Consider the following 19,400-nt stretch of genomic DNA (forward strand, 5'->3'; position numbering starts at 1 on the left):
CTTCAATGACAGCAGTTCATTATGCTTTCTACCTTTGAAAGGTATAGAAGTTTTGTATGTATGTTTTTTTCCAACTATGTATGTTTTCATACTGTTTGTTGTAGGTTTTTTTCCCCTATTGTTTCTTATGGAGCAGGGCCACATAAGTGTTTGAGCATATTTAAATGAGGCCAAACAGGAATAGAAGTATGGGCAAGTGTTTTAAATTTTTTGACCATACTTTTTGATGATATCATGTTATGAGCATAAACTGCCCTATTCCAGATGTTGCTGACATCAGCAGAGTTACTTTGCATGTCCAAAATAAAGAATAAGCTCCATATTTACTGTAATGGAGCTGGTAATGTGTACATACTGAAGAGCAAGCAGCAGCCTAAAACCCCAAATAAAGAGGACTTATTTGGCTTTTCTGAGATATGCAAGACCTCTTGAACAACCATTTCAAACTTTAGGTTACAAATTTATTCTCCTAAGGTGGTGAATAACTTTTGGTCATAATTATTTCCTAAATCTCATGTGTGGTGAATCAAGTCCCATGGGTTTTAGTGCTTGTTTTCAAAGAAGGATTTTTTTAAACTTTTGGCAGTTGTTCAGACTTGCGGTGTTTAAACGATCTGAAACACTTATAATAAAGGCTCCTATTTTTCTGCGATTCTGAGGTCACAGAATTTGCTTACAATCAGAAATTATTCTCAGTGCTGCAAAGCCTGTTCTTTTCTCAGATGATTAATTATTTTAAGGCCAACCCTATCGTTCTACCATAGTACTGCAAGACTCCTATCCATTGAGGCCATAACTTTGAGTTCCCTGTGAAGATAAGAGAGGGAGGCTGTCGGAACTGAAGAGACCTCCCCACTTGCTGAAGCAAAAGCAGTTCGGCGTGAGAGCTCAGACAAGACTTCCCTAAAAGTCTTTGGCCAGTGAGGAATTCCGAGGAAGGTTTTATAAAATGGGAAAAATCAAGAAGGGAGGAAACCACTATTTTCACACTAAATATTAAACGATGAGAAAGGACAGAGCTTTTATTTTTTTTTCTGATTAATGATATGGGTATAAACATCAACTTCTAAACCCATCAAGCTTTCAGAGACAAGATAACATTTTCTTCTAACGTATTTCATATCCATTCTCTCAGACAAACAGACTGAGGGCGATCTGGTCTTTTGCACTGATTGACCTATATGGATTATTATTTATCAAAAAGCATTTAGATATATTCTGCAAATAACACAGGGCCGGATTTTCAAAAGATTACTCGCGCTGGGCCTGTTTTCAAAAGGCCCGGGGACGCGTGTAAGTCCCGGGGCTTTACTAAAGGGGCGGGACGGGGTCAGAGGTTCCAGGCATCACTGTGCTTGGGATTGCGAGCCGGCAGTGGCCGGCTCGCACAACTTACTTCAGCCCCAGGGCTGAAGTAAGTTTTGTAATAAAAGACAGAAAAAAGAAAAGGTAGGGGGGAAAGGGCGGGGGAGATAGGGGCAGCGGCGGATTCCGGAGGAAGACAGGCCCGGGGATTTGCCGCCCAGGCCGGCCCAGGACGCGTCACGTGGTCTGCCGAGCTCGGCTCCGTCACGGCCGCACACGGCAGACCACGTGACTGGAGCGACTGGCCCACTGGGGGATGCCCGATCCTCCGATAGGCCAATCCGCCCCCCCTGGGTAGGGGAAGGGAAGGGAAAACAGGGTGGGAGATAGGGAAGCTCCCTCCAAGGTCGCGCCAATTTCGAAGCAGCTTGAAAGGGAACAGGGGAAGGCAGCGCGGCTCGGAGCGCGCTCATGTAAGCCGCCCACGCTTCTTTTAAAATCTACCCCATATTGTCTTAAGTAGATTACAATTGTAATTACTATTGTCTGCCTGTTGGGGAAGGGTTGTATGTGTGTATCCAGTGAAAAGATCTCCTAGCTCTCAAAGAACAAGTATAATCTCTGGAGGCTGGTGGCAAATCTGGAGTTGCTGAAGCAGTCAGAGGGGCAACCTTCGGGGTCATAGTAAAGTGAACCCACCTTTGCTGCTTTAAAGAAGCATGGTCACAAGGAAAGAAAGCATCACCATGGTGCGGCAGACGTAACTCTATATTTGGGACCTGATTTCCAGACAAAGCATTATCCTCAGGTACATGTCTCCTTTTTGTGTGGGCCCAGTAGGTTAAGGACAGGACTGGTGCTTGAGAGGATCACTTGTAATTTGCCTGCCTGTTTCAAAGACAGTGGATCTCATACCTCCCCCTAGGTAGGAGTTTAGCACGTGCTGGGGGAAAAGCAAGCTCTTATGGCACATGTGGACCTGGCAAGGTGCAGGAGGTAGGTCCCAGAGTCCAAATTAAAGCTGCTAGGTAGGAGACGGAAATCTAGACCTCAGAAATGCTCCTAGTCCTAAATGAAGGACCCCAGAGGCAGGCTGAGCTTCAGAGTCTCAATGCGTGGATGAGATAATGGTGCAGGGAAGAGGGCATTAGATTAATTAAAACTGGGGAACATGGGGAGAATGAGGATGGGGTCCATTTTAACCAGAATGGAATCTGGCTGTTGGCACTAACAATTAGAAAGGAGCTATAGCTGTCTTTAGATCAAAGGGGGAAAGCTATCATTTGCCCAGGAGCACATGGTTCAGAGCGAGGTGACTTCACAGGATACTTTTAAAATTGGAAAATTAGCGTCATCTGATAAGGGTGGATATCGAAGAAGCTGAGCTAGCTCAGGTGAATTCAAAGCAAAACAGTCAAATACAAATGATTCCAAATTTTACTGAATCTATTGCTAAATACAGTGGGCAGTGAATGAGAATAAAAAGAATAGATTTAGGTGTTTATATGCAAATGGAGAGTTAGAATGTATGGCAATAATAAAGATACATATAAAATAAACATTTCAGAGACATGGTGGACAAGAAGGACATTGACATCGCAATACAAAATATGTTGAAACGACAGAGCAGATCACACAAAGGGTAGATTGGCACTATATGGTAATGATGGCAGAGTCAAATAGGATGAAAGTAGTACAGGAAATAAATTGCATTCAGGAACTCTGACTAGAAATTCCAAACATGACAGAACTGCATAGCAGTGGAGTCCACCTGACAAAAATAATGAAATAAATTGTGAAATGCTAAAAGAGATTAGAGAAGCTTTTCAATTTGACAACACAATAACAATAGGAAAATTCACTTATCCCAGTATCAATTGGGTGAATGTCTTATCAGGGCATGCTATGAAGATACAGGTTTCTGGAGGCCATACAATGACCTCTTCAAGGACCAACTAGAGGAGGACTACTTTAGATTGAGCTCTCAGTGGATCACAGGATCTGGTCAAGAGGTTATAGTGCTATAGCTGCTTAGCAGTTGTGATTAAAATGCAATCAAATTTGACAATCGCTGGAGGAAGAATCCAAAGATAAAAGCTTGTACACATTGTTCAACACTTTTACCTAAGGACAGGTTGGGCAATATTCAGAGTTCACACATCCATGGGTAAATTATTGATTTTAAAATTCACCCTCCACACACAATTAAAAATTATGCATTTATAACAGATTTTACATGACAAAGAACATTCAAAGCACAGTCTTATGAGGTAAAAATATCATATACAATATGTATAATATATTTATATGCACTGCAGTGGTCCCAACCAGAAAACCCTGCAAAAAATCAAAAGACACTTGGAACCTATATGGTATTAAGCCTACTGTAATGCATCTTGGGCATAGACATGACCCTCAGACATCCGCAAGAAAACAGAATTTTTATATTAAAACAGCACTAACTGCCAGCACTCAAACAGTAATAACGCTACCTATGAAAGTTAATATGCAAATATTACACCAAGCCTAAACAGTAATATACCCCCTATTGGGAAAACAGAACAAGCCAAGCAGATATAGATCCCTACATAGAAACTACACACTAATGGAATAACTCACTTCAGTCACACATGCAAAACACAGATAGATCCTCAATAAAGAACAAAGAAATCATGCGGTATAAATAGAAATGTACAGACAAAAAACAGGAATCAGAAATATTACCATTCCTCATAAAACAAAATTAGTAAACCCATAAGTAAACCCAATTAAAAGAATAATTCAAAACAACTAATGAATAGAATAACATTCCATAATTAAAAACTCACATAAACATTTCTCAGACACCAATAAAATATTTCAAAACAGACACATCAAATAACACCCAACAATTAAAATAAGGACTTAAAAAAATCCTCCATTATCCATACCTTGGAAGTTTTGATTTCCAGTTGCCCTGAAATAGTCATGGATTAGCAGGCAGAGTGTAACTGGGGTAGTTGTGCACACACATGCTCTTTCTCACTCTCCCACACACATGCACAAATTCTCTCACTTTTCCCCACACACAAGAACAAATGCTCTCTCTCACTCTCCCACATACATGCTTTCTCTCATTCTCCAACACACATGCACACATGCTCTTTCTCACTTCCCTGGCCAAGGGAATGACTTCCAGCCACGGGGCCGACCCAGCTCTGAAGTTCCAGCAAGTCAGCGTGCAGGTCCTCCTCCTCCTCTAAAGCAGTGCAGACTCACTGAAAAGCACGGCCTTAGTAAGTGGAAAAGCAACGTGACCCCACCAGAATGAGCAGTGAGGCCCGTGGTGTCATGCTGTTTTTCCACTTAAGGCCGCGCCGACCACGCTGTCAATTTCAATGGAGCCATGCTGCTTTTTCTCTTGCTAAGGACCTGCCAAGCGCACTGTTCTTGTTGGTACATGGCAGCGCTATGACGCCTTTTGGTAGCGGTACCTATGGCTGTGGCCTTATTGGTCATAGATACAATACAGCTCTGAATGAAGCTATGAAAGAGGCTGTTAAAGCCAAATGGGTATCCTTTAAAAAAATAAAAAAAAAAAAAGGAAAATAGGTTCTAATAAGAAAAACAGGAAACAGAAGCCTTGGCAAATTAGATGTAAAACCTTAATAAGATTTTGCCTCAGATATTGCACCAATTTGTAAAGTGTACTCCATTTCTTCACAGAAGCATTCTTCAACAGTACAAAAAGGAAATATTGAACATCTGGTTTCAGTTGATAGTCTTGATGTCATTACTCTGTTGGAAACGACTCAAGAACCACCCTTTGGTTAGAGAGACATTGACAGGAACCAGGGCTGGCGTAGCCCACTGTGAAAACTGTGCACTTTCACAGAGCAGAAACTCCAAGAGAGCGGCATCATACAGCTGAGCCTGCCCGTGGAGTCTAAGTAGTGCAAAACCTGACTCGTCCTCTACTCCCCGCTGCACCTTTCCCATAAGGAGTATTAACAGCGTTAATTTACTGTGCTGTGAGGGACCATTCTCGCTGTATTTCTGTAATATGCCTTGAACTCTCTAGTTGGAAAGGCATGTCCCAAATAAATGATGATGATGATGATATGAGGCGCACAATCTATGGGATTCATGTCGCTCATACTATGAGACTGGACCTACACACAGCATAAAACATTAAGCATCACCTCTTCTTCCCAGTGGAGAGGATCGGGAGAAGGCCTGGCTGCACTGGGGATTGCAGGACAGAGAGGACTGGAGGAACTGGGAAGGGGATGTGTAAGCGCTTTTCGGGGGGGAAGGAATGCAGGGAGACCCTGCTAGGGGTGGGATTGGGAACCTAGGGAAAGCCTTCCAGGGGTGGAAGAGAGAAATGGGGAGAGTTTTCCCACGGATGGAAGGGAATGTGGCAGAGCTTTCTGGGGGTCAAGGGAGGGAATGTGAGGAGAACATTCTAGGGATTGAGGAAATAGAGGACCACAGCCTGAGGGGACAGGGGCTAGGGAGAACTGGAGAGTGAGCGAGAAAGTACCTTGGGCTAGGGGGGAATGTGAGGAAGAGAGGAATGAAGACGGAGGGAGAGGGAAAGGAGTCTGGTTATTGGATGGAGGGAGAGGAGAGGCAAGGAAAGAGAACCAGGAATGGGGCTGACAGATGACTGTGGTTTTGATTGGGGTGATCCAGGAAGGTAATGTGGGGAAAGTAATACAGCACGTGAAAAGGAGGAGGAGGAATGGGGAAAGGCAAACAGGCAGGAAAAATCTGAAGAGGAGACAAGGAGGAAGAGGAGGAGAAGCAGGAGAAGAGAGCAGAAAAAAGGAAAAGAAAGTATTACAACTTCCACTTTGAAGGAAAAAGAGAAAACTAAAACAGGAAAGAAAAAAGGACACAAGATGGAAAGAACAAAAAAAGGAACAGGAACAGAAACTAAAACAGAGCATTTAAAAAAAAAAAAAAAAAAAAAAAGAGACACATGCTTAGCAACAAATGTAAGCCAGAGACAGCAAAGAATGGATATGATTCTATTATCTAACAGAAAAGAAAATTACTTCTTACCTGCTAATTTTCGTTCCTGTAGTACTAGGATCAGTCCAGACGGTGGGTTATGTCCCCCGTCCAGCAGATGGAGTCAGAGTAAAACTTCGAGGGTGCTGGTATATAAACTGGTGCACCCTCCTAGATCCTCAGTATCGAGAATATCAAAGCCAAGCCAGAAAACTGGACAGACCAAGGATGATGGATCAAGCATAAACTCAACCAAAGATTGAAACTGTGAACAAATTTATGCAACATGCAATAAGAACTGTAAACATAACAACACACAGAAGACCACTACCCCCGAGAGGGAAGGAGCAGCGAGCAGAAGGACAGTAGAGAATAGTCGAGCAGGTTCATACCGGGTGGGCGTCTGGACTGATCCTAGTATTACAGGAACGAAAATTAGCAGGTAAGAAGTAATTTTCTTTTCCCTGTACGTACAGGATCAGTCCAGACGGTGGGATGTATCAAAGCTTCCCTACACCGGGTGGGTCCCTGAGAACCCTGCTCGAAGTACCCTGTCCCCAAATGAACCAGACTCCGTCATCGGTACGTGGAGACGGTAGTGTCTGGCAAAAGTGTGGAGAGACTTCCAAGTCGCCGCCCGGCAGATTTCTTGTACGGAGACGAGCTGAGACTCTGCATGGGAAGTTGCCTGAGCTCGCAACGAATGCGCCTTGATACCCACCGGAGGATCCTTCCCGGAACCAATGTAAGCAGCAGCCACCGCCTCTTTAAGCCAGCGTGCGATGGTAGTCTTGGACGCCTGCCGGCCCTTTCTAGCACCCGACCAGAGTACAAAGAGATGGTCGGAGAGTCGAAAGTCATTCGTCACCTCCAAATAGCGAAGAAGCGCTCGTTTGACGTCCAGGCACCGAAGCGCCGCCGGGGCGTCCCCTGGGAAGGCTGGAAGTTCCACCACCTGGTTCATGTGAAACGATGAGACCACCTTAGGCAAGAACGAAGGAACCGTCCGCAGGGAAACCCCGGAGTCCGTGAACCGCAGGAAGGGCTCCCTGCACGACAGCGCCTGTAGTTCCGAGATACGCCTTGCCGAAGCTATTGCAACCAGGAAAATCGTCTTTAGGGTGACGTCTTTGATGGAAGCGTGACGCAAGGGCTCGAAGGGGAGCCCCCCCAGGGCTCTCAGCACCAAGTTGAGATTCCAGGAGGAACAAAGAGGACGCACCGGCGGCCGCAAGTGCTTAACTCCCCTAAGGAACCGGGATATATCCTGATGAGACGATGGATCCGGTCTACCGGAGGCGCGAGCCAAGGACGCGAGGGCCGACATCTGTACTCGGAGCGAATTGTAGGAAAGACCCTTTTCCAGCCCATCCTGCAAAAACGCCAAGATGTGATGGCGGGAAGCTGCGGTCGCGAGGGCCCCCCGCGCCGAGCACCAGACCTCAAAGACCTTCCAGACCCTTACGTAGGCGATCGACGTTGAAGCCTTACGCGCCTTGAGGAGGGTGTCCACCACAGAAACAGCGTAGCCCCTGTTCAGAAGCGCCCTCCTCTCAAAAGCCACGCCGCAAGACAGAAGGGTTCCGCCTGTTCCAAAAATACTGGGCCCTGATGCAGGAGCCGTGGAAGGTGCGCGAGTCGGAGGGGCCCGTCCACCGACACGCCGAGCAGATCCGCAAACCACGGACGCCGCGGCCATTCCGGAGCCACTATGATGACCTGGCCGTGGTGCCGTTCCACCCTCCGAATCACCTTTCCCACCAGTGGCCAGGGGGGAAAAACATACAGTAGAATCTGAGTGGGCCAGGGGAGAGCCAGAGCATCGACGCCTTCCGCGCCTCGCTCTCGTCTTCGGCTGAAGAACCGAGGAGCTTTTGCGTTGGCGGCGGACGCCATGAGATCCATCGCCGGCGTCCCCCACCTGCGGGAGATGAGCGACATCGCCTCGTCGGAGAGAGACCACTCCCCCGGATCCAACGCTTGACGACTCAGAAAGTCTGCTTGAATGTTGTCCACCCCAGCAATGTGGGATGCCGCCAGCTGGTCCAGGAAACGTTCCGCCCACGCCATCAGGCGTGCGGCCTCCCCTGCGACAAGACGACTCCTGGTGCCCCCCTGCCGGTGGTTGTATGCCACCGTCGTCGCATTGTCCGAGAGGACCCGAACCGCTCGTCCCCTGATCAGAGGCAGGAACTGTACCAGGGCTAGCCGAACCGCCCTTGTCTCCAGGCGGTTGATTGACCAGGTAGACTTCTCCACCGTCCACCTGCCCTGAGCCGAGCTCCGGAGACACACTGCCCCCCAACCGGACAAGCTGGCATCGGTAGTGACCACTACCCAGTCCGGCGTTTCCAGGGAACATCCTTGAGCTAGGTTCCTGGGGTCCAGCCACCACCTCAGACTGGACCGGGCGGCCGGGGGAAGAGGGAGAATCGCCTGGTAGTCCTGGGAAACTGGTTTCCATCTCGATAGCAAGGACATTTGCAGAGGCCGCAGGTGTGCAAAGGCCCAGGGCACCAAGCTGATCGCAAACGCCATGGAACCCAGAACTTGGAGATAGTCCCACGCCGTGTGCGTCTGAAGAGACGCAAACCGGACGATTAGATCCCGCAGCACTTGAGCCTTGTCCGGGCGCAGGAATACCTTGCCCAGAGCCGTGTCGAACCGCGCTCCCAGAAAATCCAACTGTTGGGCTGGCTTCAGGCTGCTCTTGCTGAAGTTCACCACCCAGCCAAGGGACTGAAGGAAAGACACCACCCTGTCGACTGCCGCCCGTCCCTGCGACAGAGACTTCGCACGAATGAGCCAGTCGTCCAAGTACGGGTGAACCAGGACGCCTTCTTTCCGGAGCGCGGCCGCTACCACCACCATAATCTTCGTGAAGGTTCTGGGCGCGGTCGCCAGGCCGAAAGGTAGCGCCTGAAACTGAAAATGTTGACCCAAGATTTTGAAACGAAGGAATCTGTGATGGGCCGGATGAATAGGGATATGTAGATATGCTTCCGTGAGGTCGAGGGAAGCTAAGAACTCCCCTTGATGAACCGCCGCAATGACCGAGCGGAGTGTTTCCATGCGAAACTTGGAGACACGGAGCACCTTGTTGATTTCCTTGAGGTCCAGAATGGGACGAAAGGCTCCGTCCTTCTTGGGGACCACGAAGTAAATCGAATAATGCCCCGAGCCCACCTCTCCGAAGGGGACGGGCGAGATGGCTCCCAGGGTCAGCAGCCTGTCCAGAGTGTGCTGCACCCCCTGTCTCTTGATACTTGACCCGCAGGGGGAGAAGACGAACCGATCCCTGGGGGCCCGCACAAATTCCAACGCGTAACCTTCTCTTACAATATCCAGGACCCATTGGTCCGTGGTGATGTTGGTCCATTCCTCACGAAACAAAGCGATGCGACCTCCAATCCGGGGCAGCGAGGAGTGGACTGGCCTGACATCATTGGGAAGGCTTGCCTGAGGCTCCCTGAGCCGAGGAGTCCCTGGCCGGTCTGCGACCTCGAAAGGGCCGCGTCCACGTTTGCGACCTGGTGGAAGGTGTCCTAGGGCTCTGTGTTCTGGAGCCTCGGTAACGCCTCTGGGGGCGGTAGCGGTTCCTGGAAGTTCCAGTGTACGAACGAAAACCACGCTGCCGGTCCTCAGGCAACCTGTGGACCGAATTTTCCCCCAGGGTCTTGATGATCTGATCAAGGTCTTCACCAAAGAGAAACCTGCCCTTGAAGGGCAGAGCTCCCAGACTCGCCTTGGAGGAGGCGTCCGCCGCCCAATTCCTGAGCCACAGGAGTCTTCTGGCAGAGACGGCTGATGCCATGGTCCTTGCCAGGACCCTCAGCAGGTCGTGCAGAGAATCCGCCCTGTAAGCAATGACCGCCTCCAGGCGGTCAGCCTGGGCTGCCTCCTCGGGCGGTAACTGTTGAGAGGTGAGGAGCTGTTGAACCCATCTAAGCCCGGCTCTCTGAGTCAGCGAACCGCAGATAGCCGCCCGGACCCCCAGCGCCGAGACTTCGAAGATCTTCTTGAGGGCGACCTCCAGCTTTCTATCCGAAATATCTCGCAGCGCGGTGCCCCCTGTGACCGGGATGGTAGTTCTCTTGGTGACGGCGGACACCGCTGAATCAACCTTGGGGACCCTGAGTAGGTCCAGGAAGTCCCCCGGAAGAGGGTAGAGCTTGTCCATCGCCCTGCCAACCCGAAGGGACGCCTCCGGGTTATCCCACTCCCGCACCAGAAGATGGAGAAACGAATCATGAATGGGAAAAGTCTTCGCTACGGGACGCAGACCTGCTAAGACAGGGTCACCCTTGGAGGTAGCTGAGGCTACGGAGGGAGCCGGGGGTCCCGGGGGTTCCACGGGAGGGTCGAGGTCCAACTCCTTGAGAACGTGGGGAATGAGCTCCGCCAATTCTTCCTTGCGAAAGATGCGAAGGACCCGCGGATCATCGCATTCCAGGTGCGCTGCTAGGGCCAAATCTTCATCCACTTGTGACACTGGATCGCCCCCCAGGTTCAGGGCGGGTGACGGGCCCCCCAGGGAGAGTGGTATACTCAGGGGCAACCTGGTGCCGCCCCCTCCGGTCCCCGGTAGCGCAGCCGCAACACCCGAGGGCCTGGGGACCTTGGCGGGAGGAGGAGAGAAAGCTGTCCCCCCCTGAGGGCTCAGGCTCTGCAAATACGCCTGGTGCATAAGCACCACAAAGTCCGCTGAAAAACTGAGCGGGCCCGAGGAGGGAGAGGGCAGGGGGTCCCTGGGGAGTCCAGATGTGGAAGGCAGAGGCCCCGAATCCGAGGTCGGGGGGGCGGACGGCAAAAAATCTTCAGCGGGCTCCTCCGTGTCCGAGTCCGCGCTGCATTCTAGGTCCAAGATGGCCGCCGCTCCCGCCAAAGACGGGGGCGGGGCTAGCCCTCGAGGCCCGCGGCGCTCCTGGTGCGGCGGCGAAACTGTCGGCGGGGCGCCGCTCGTCTCCCCCCCGGGGAGACAACGACCGCATGGCCCGTCCCTCGAGGTGCCCTGACCCGGGCCGCCGCAGGACGGACAGCGCGCGCGTTGCATCGCGCCGAAGGGACGCCTCCGAGTGCCGCACGCCGGGAGAAGCCCCCCCCCGGGAAAGCCTGAGATCGCGGCGCGGGAAGAGCGGGCTCGCCGTGCCTGCCCACACCCGCCCAAACACCCTCAACCCCGGGGACGGCAAGGGAATGGGACCTCCGTGCCGTCTGCGGCCCTGGGGAATGAAGCGTCGCAGGGCCGCGGGGGAGGTGAGACGCCGCAACGGTAAGGAGGGGAGAGGCTGGCCCCACCAGCATCCACCTCAAAACGCGCCCAAACCTGCGCTGAAAGAAAAAGGAACACAAGACAATAAAAAACTACCCCCAAGCTTACCCCTGCAGATCCCAAGAAGAGAAGAATAAACGAGGTAAGAGGCAGTCCTGATGGCAGGCTGATCATGGGAGCCCAGAAACCCCGGCTCCCTGCTGACCGAAACAAAATACTTTTTTTTTTTTTTTTTTTTCAAAGAACTTGATCCATCAACAAAGAAAGAATAATATATATATAGAGTAATAAACCCTAAATTTGGGGAAACAACGAAATCCCCTCCTCACATCTGCTGGAGTCAGAGAGATACTGAGGATCTAGGAGGGTGCACCAGTTTATATACCAGCACCCTCGAAGTTTTACTCTGACTCCATCTGCTGGACGGGGGACATAACCCACCGTCTGGACTGATCCTGTACGTACAGGGAAAATATTAATAACATGTTTTAAATACGCTGAGAGTCAGTTCAAAGTCCCTGCCATGGAAATGTCTCACATATAGAATTTAAATGTTGATAACTATGGGATTTTATTGCCTCACTTGATTTCTTTTTCTGGTGCCTGTATCTTGTAAACAGGGCATATCCACCAGCCCTGAGGCTTTTGTACTGGGTATGAAATATTTTGTAGTGAAGAAATTTAGAGTGTGTTCTTTTAGGTATATTTTGAGAGCAGGTTGCTACAATTTTTTGTAGGGACAGTCCAGACAGCAACCATCTCATCCCCAAATTAACTGCTTGATTACTACTGATACTACCATGATCAAATGTCCCAGATTTGCCCACCAGAAATCTGGCTACTTTACTCTAACCCCAACGCAACTATAAACGGTGTGCAGACATTCATAAAGTTTTTGCTGGTCCCAAGCAGCATTAGCAATGAAAGTCGGCATGGGGGCCTGTGAGCCAGTGCAAGCTCACAGGTCCTGCAGTAATCCCAATCCCTCATCATGCAGGGCTTCCTGTTACTACAGAAACTCTTGTAAGGACAGGACCCCTGCAGGGCCTGTGAGTGTATACTGGCTACCAGCCCCATGCTGACTTCCACTACTAATGCCACTGGTACCTAAAGAATGCTATTTGAGACACTTATGACCCCAGCTGATGTTTTTTTGACCCAGTTTGAGGCCACAGCCCACAGTTTGGAAAGCCCTATGATAGAAGTTTATAAAATCACGAGTGGGATAAAACATATAAATAGGGAATGGTTATTTACTCTTTAAAAAAGTACTAGGACTAGATTTAAAACAAATTTAAGAAAGTATATTTTTGCCAACACATAGTTAAGTTTTGGAGTTTGTTGCCAGAGGATGTAGTGAAGGCAAGTAGTACAGCTGGGTTTAAAAAAAAAAGGTTTGGACAAGTTTCTGGAAGACTTGGTGAATGCTGCTTCAAGGCAAGAGCAGCATGGAATAGATCCCCCCATTAGGTCAGACACTGGGCTCAGTGGACCAAGTGTCTGACCCAGCATAGAGCTTCTTATGTTAACATGCAGTAAGGGCATTAAATGCCACCTACAAGAATCCATCTTCCGACTTTCCATTTCTTCCTTCCCTGGCAGTCTGCCAAAGCAAGTTTCTTACCACAAGGTCCCTGGTTGCTCTGCAGCATTTCTTCCAAGGAGTCGGCTATCCTCTGGATTTTGTCTTGCAGATCAGGGGAGGAATTCCTAAACAGTTTTCTAAAGAAAACAAGATGCAAACATTTAATATAAAATCCCAAAGAAAGCTTCACAATGAATCAAACATCCTACAGCATTCACTGAAGCTACTTCTGTGCATCACTAGGCAGCAACAAAACAGTAATATTGAGAGAGAGAATGTATAGTCAAGATATAATGTTATTTCTTATGACTGGAGTCATAAGAGATACTGAAGTCTTAGGTCCTAAAATCCTTTCCCTAATTGTTACATATACATTTTGTAGTTCTTGATGTTGGATCTTCTTAATAAACCTTTCTTTGTGAGGGACTAGCAACAGTAGCTGGTCCAGAATATAAGACCGGAGGTGAGGGGTTAGAATGCAGAAGTGGTACAAAAAAATCTCAAATCATTTAACTAAGCTTCCAAACCCATGCACAGGAGAGAAATTCTGACTTATCAAGAGGACAGACTTCCTCCTCCAAGACTGCATGGCTGCCTCTACTGATCTATGGCTAGTGCAGATTGTTACCATCTCCTTACCCTTTATACACCTGCTGGTCACAACTCCTGCACTCTGGGTAGTACAGATGGTTACTGCCTTCTCATCTCTCCATATGTCTGTCTGTTAAAACCCCTGGATTATGGACAGTTTAGGCTGTTGTCTTCTCTCTCTCTACGCCCCATGGCTATGAATACCACTTCTGTCCAAGGCAAGGGAGGTCTGAGGCTACTCGTGAGCCTTGATCCCTGCCAACCTATCATGAATGGTGACCTGTAATGTGGGATTTTAAAACTTAATTGCAGGAGGATCCAGGATTATTTATGCTGAGAACATGGTCATTTGACCTGGGGAAAGGACTTTCCCCATCATCCATCCCCCCACACCTTCTTCCCTTCTGCCTCCCCTCCCTTAGTTTTACCTGGGTGGTGGGAGCACTTCCCACCAGACCAACCACTCTGACACTGACTGCATCAGCACGATTCACTTATCGCAACCACACTACTTTATATCTCCTGGAATTGTCATCTTTTGCTCATTTGAATTCTGACTCGAAGAAGAGAGTATTAGCTCTTAAAAGCTAGTCAAGAAATGTATTAGTCCAATAAAAAAAGAATCACTTTATACATTTATTTTATGTTTTTATTTCTAAATATTCAAGTGGACTAACACAGCAGCCAAACTACTGTACCAGCACCTTGAGCATATTCAAATCTTGTAAGTTAGCGTTTCCTCTCCTGATCTCATGCATCATGGGATCAGCAGTGAGGAGAGGAGGCGCCGGACCCCTCAGCCGTCTCTTCTCCAAGCTGAACAGCCCTAAGCTCTTCAGCCTTTCCTCATAGGGGAGCTGTTCTATCCCCTTTATCATTTTGATCGCCCTTCTCTATACCTTTCTCCAGTGCATCTATATCTTTTTTGAGATGTGGCAACCAGAACTGAACACAGTACTCAAGTTGCAGTCTCACCATGAAGTGATACAGATACATAATGACATTCTCTGTTTCATTCACCATTCCCTTCCTAATAATTCCTAACATTCTGTTTGCTTTTTGACCGCTTCCGCATACTGAGGCAATAATTTCAATGTATTGTCCATTATGACTCCTAAATATTTTTCCTGGGTGCTAATTTATAACATGAAACCTAACATCTTCTAACTACAGAATGGGTTATTTTTCCCTATATGCATCACCTTGCACACCTCCACATTAAATTTCATCTGCCATTTGGATGTCTCGCAAGGTCCTTCTGCAATTTATCACTATCCTCTTGTGATTTAACTCCTCTAAATAATTTTGTGTTTTCTGCAAATTCGATCATCTCACTCAGCATTCCCCTTTCCAGATCATTTATAAATATATTAAAAAGCACTGGTCCAACTTTCAGATCCCTGAGGCACTCCACTGTTTGTTTACCTTTCTCCACTGAGAAAACTGACCATTTAATCCTATTCTCTGTTTCCTGTTTTTTAACCAATTTGCAATTCACAAAAGTACATTGCTTCCTGTCCCATGACTTTTTTAATTTCTTAGAAGCCTCTCATGGAGAACTTTGTCAAATGCCTTCTGAAAATCCAAATACACTACATCTACTGGCTCACCTTTATCCACGTGTTTATTAACCCCTTAAAAAAATGTAGAAGATTTGTGAGGCAAGACTTCCCTTGGGTAAATCCATGCTGGCTGTTTCCCCATTAAATCATATCTATCTATATGTTCCTTGATTTTGTTCTTTAGAATAGTTTCCATGATTTTTCCCGGCACCGAAGTCAGGTTTACCAGTCTGTAGTTTCCTGGATCACCCCTAGAGCCCTTTTTAAATCTCGGGGTTACATTGGCCACCTTTCAAATCTTCAGATACAATGGACGATCTAATGATAGTTATACATTTCATTTTTTAGTTCTTTGAGAACCCTGGGTGTATGCCATCTGGTCCGGGCGATTTACTACTCTTCAGTTTGCCAATTACTACAACTTCCAGGTTCACCATCATTTGGTTCCATTCATCTGAATCATCACCCTTGAAAACTGTCTCTTAACGGCGATCTCCCCAACATCTTCATTTGTAAACACTGAAGCAAATAATATTTGCATGCACTGCCTCATGCATATTCATTATGGATATCTTGATAACCAGGCCTGTTTGTGGCACGCCAAGACCAGAGTTGCCTACCACTGTGCTAGCATGCAGTTTGTGTAAGGATCTGCAGCAGTCCTGCTTATTCTCTTTTCCAAATAGGAGATGTCTAGTGTAATATTTACAGTGCTGCATTTTTATAGATAGGGTTGTTGCTTTTTTGTTTCTGAGAGTTAATGCTGTTTTGATAGAGCAGGTTTGCTAGAAAGCTTCCAAGTGGTTTTGTCTTTTTTTTTTTTTTATAAAGAGTTTGGCATTATTTCACATAGTGCCTAGTAATAGAGGGAGTTTGTATCACTGTTATAAGTTGACATCAGAATTTAAATTACTTTTGTATGGTGTATACTACAGGGAAACATCCTAATTCAGCCTAGCCAGCCATTCACTCAGCCAGTCAGCTATTTCAGAGATTACCTTCAGTCAATGTCCTATGGATTTCTTTTAATTTATAAATGTTTGTATTTCTTGATTTTATTTTTTTTTTTGCAGTCTGCCTCCCACATTACAGACTAAATATTTTGCAGATATTATGACATTTCTGAAACAAAATGTTATATGTATTAAACTCCTCATCCTCTATATCATAGAGACCTGGATGGGGGAAGGAGATATTGTCACTCTTATCCAGCAATGCCTGCCAGGTTACAAGATGCATCATGGTCAATGGGTTGCAGGTGGGGATGTGGGGAAGTGGGGAGGGGACAGTAGTTGTCATCTCCCACTAATTCTTGGCATTTGACCTGGTCACAACAAAGCAAGCATGGAAGTCAAACTGGCTTGTCTTGAAATTCCAAGATGATGAAAGACCTAAACTTGTCCTAACCTACTGCCCATCAGATAATCAGCCGGATTCCTTTCTCCAACTTTCAGAACTCATATGACCTTGCTACCTCTACCAAAAACTTCTTCTTTCTAGGAAACATCAACTTACATGCAGAGGCAGCTCCCAAAGGTAATGTTATCATCTTTCAATGAAAGAGAGAAGATCTGGGCCTCACTCAAATAATCAGTGCCCACACTCTAGATTTGATATTCCCCTCCCTCAGCATCTACATAGATGCTAATACAATAATGATGGATCCTACCTCCTGGTCAGACCTCTGCTTGGGTTATGCTATCTACTACAGAAAAAAAGCCTTTATATTCCTGATCTCAGACCTCCTACCAGGAATATGTCTATTAGTAGTGACAGCAACAGCAAGATGTTTAACCTACCAAAAATAGCAAGTACATGAAGGCCAGCAGATCGCCTTGTCAAACAATCAAATAATAAAATCACTATAGTCATCGCCACCTAGCCCCCTCATACCCAATCCAGTCAGACCTCCCCTTGATTCAATGATAGTCTAAAACTCCTCAAGCAACAATTCCATCAGCTAGCAAAAGAAATCCCACCATTTGGCTCACGAAAAATAGACTCTCTTCAAACTCGAACTAGCAAAGAATTACTCAGAGATAGTATTCCAACTAGTGAAGACACTTTCCAGACTCAGCTCCATGGCAGCTAGTACCACCATGGAGGGCCGCTCAGAAGATTACGTCACCACATACTTTTATTCAAAAATTCAAGCTATCCACTCCACCTTTGTCACCACTCCTCCCCCCATTTCACCTCCCACAGGCCCATGCAACAAAAGTACTCCAGACACTTCTCTTCCAACCCCAGCCAGACCACATCTGATTTCAGGAAAGTCTCTCCCAGATGCAGAGAAGATCCTTCACAGAATCAATCAGTCCCCTTGCCCTTAAGACCCCATACCTCCCAAATGCATCTGCAACTGGAAACAAGGCCTAGTCCCCTGGCTAACCATCATAATCAACACCATCTTTATATAAGGCTGTCTCCCTGTCTCACTTTAAAAAAAAAAATGCTGTGATCAAACCCATTTTGAAGAAACCAGGTACCAACCCCAGAACAATCAATCACTATTGCTCAGCCTCCAGCCTTCCCTTCCTATCCAAACTGATGGAGAAAGTGGTCTACTTTCAATTCCTAGACTTCCTAGAAGAGGACAGCATTCTCCGCCCTTACCAACCTGGCTTCAGAAAAGGCCATGGAACAGAATCTGTCCTGTTAACATCTACCTTCATGCTGACCAAGGCAGAGACTCCCTCCTGATCCTACTAAAATCTACTTGCACCTCAGACCTTAACAAAGGAACAATTATAGAAGCCTTTTCTGGCATGTTGCCCAAAACAAACTGACAAGCTTTCAGTTACTCATCACAGAGGCTTTTTTCACACTAGCAACTGCCCTCTCCTAAAAAATGCTCTAACCAGACAAAAAACCAAAACAGAAAATGATCCATCAGCATTACACAACTGAGAATTTTATAGATTCTCTCCATGTTAAATGTTTTTTGACCAGGGGAAACAACCATGGATAAAGCTAAATTAGGCCTTGGTCAAAGGAGATTACACATATGACCCACTTCAACAAGTAGATGTCATAATACATCACTGCATGAAATCATGTTACCTTTCCCAGCCACATTATCAACATCATCTTCCTTATTAATACTTCAACATTCCTATTAATTTTATTCAAATTCCTTTACTCCTATGTATATTTGTGCCCAGTGGCATGGCAAAATCCTGGTCCCAAACGTTCTCCAGATTCCTTCACTCTTATATAAACAAACACTGGCTGACCACTGTGCCCACTCTCCTAAAACATAAAATTCTAGCCAATCATGGTTTATTTATGCATTGGCTGAGGAAATCCACAACCAGCAATGCAGATCACCCATTGCCATTACTGCTTCTGTGAGCCGCCATGTGCAGTGGCCCAGCAGAACTGTCACCACCACTTCTTTTGCTGTCATTGATGAAGTTCATTCAGGGCAATGTACACCAGTTCAGGCCTATCGCCTCTGTCTGCGTCCCTCTCTCCCCACTAGACCAGCTAGCTTCCTCACAATGTGGTACCCCACCACATTGTGTGGAAAAAAATTGGTCCAAAATAACCTAGTGTTTCAAATTCTTAAAGGGCAAGCAGTCACTTAAAAGTAAATAAGCCTTCAACTGTAGCCACTGGCTACAGTATCTTTCATGTGGGTTAGGAAAGGTGATGATATGCAAATATGTAAGTGTTCTATAATGTTAGATCTTGGGGGATATGCTCCTTCTGATTGATAGATATTTGTTGTTTTCCTTTATTTACTATATGTTACTATTATTAGATGCTGTATACTGTAAACTTTATCTACTTAGTATGTATTGTCGTGGAGAGACTTCTGAATTTGACCATCTTTTTAGTTTCTAGTTCTGGGTGGGGGGAGACTTGGGATTTATCATGGTTGACTTTTGGGAAATGTTTGGATATGCAGTATTAGCAAATGATCACCGGATATCATTTTTAAAGAAATGAGCATTATAACATGACATGTTAATGCGGTTTGTTTTAAGGGGTAGCGGGTATCGCCTCAAGAACCCAGTGTGTGTGATTGGTGGAAAAGGGTTGAGCGGAAGGTATAAAAGGGGAAGGATTTAGCAGAAGGTTG

The 19,400-nt window shown here is 46.8% G+C and overlaps 1 protein-coding gene across 1 annotated transcript in view; it reads right to left on the reverse strand.

The window, feature by feature from the left end:
* LOC115096169 (F-actin-uncapping protein LRRC16A-like) overlaps window positions 1–19,400 on the reverse strand; it is a 73,157-nt gene that overhangs the window by 11,318 nt on the left and 42,439 nt on the right. Inside the window, exon 6 of the mRNA XM_029610681.1 lies at window positions 13,200–13,297. Within this exon, the coding sequence (XP_029466541.1) occupies window positions 13,200–13,297 (98 nt within the window). The remainder of the gene's footprint in view (window positions 1–13,199; window positions 13,298–19,400) is intronic.

Source organism: Rhinatrema bivittatum, chromosome 7 (genome assembly GCF_901001135.1).
Source record: "Rhinatrema bivittatum chromosome 7, aRhiBiv1.1, whole genome shotgun sequence".
Classification (NCBI taxonomy): domain Eukaryota; kingdom Metazoa; phylum Chordata; class Amphibia; order Gymnophiona; family Rhinatrematidae; genus Rhinatrema; species Rhinatrema bivittatum.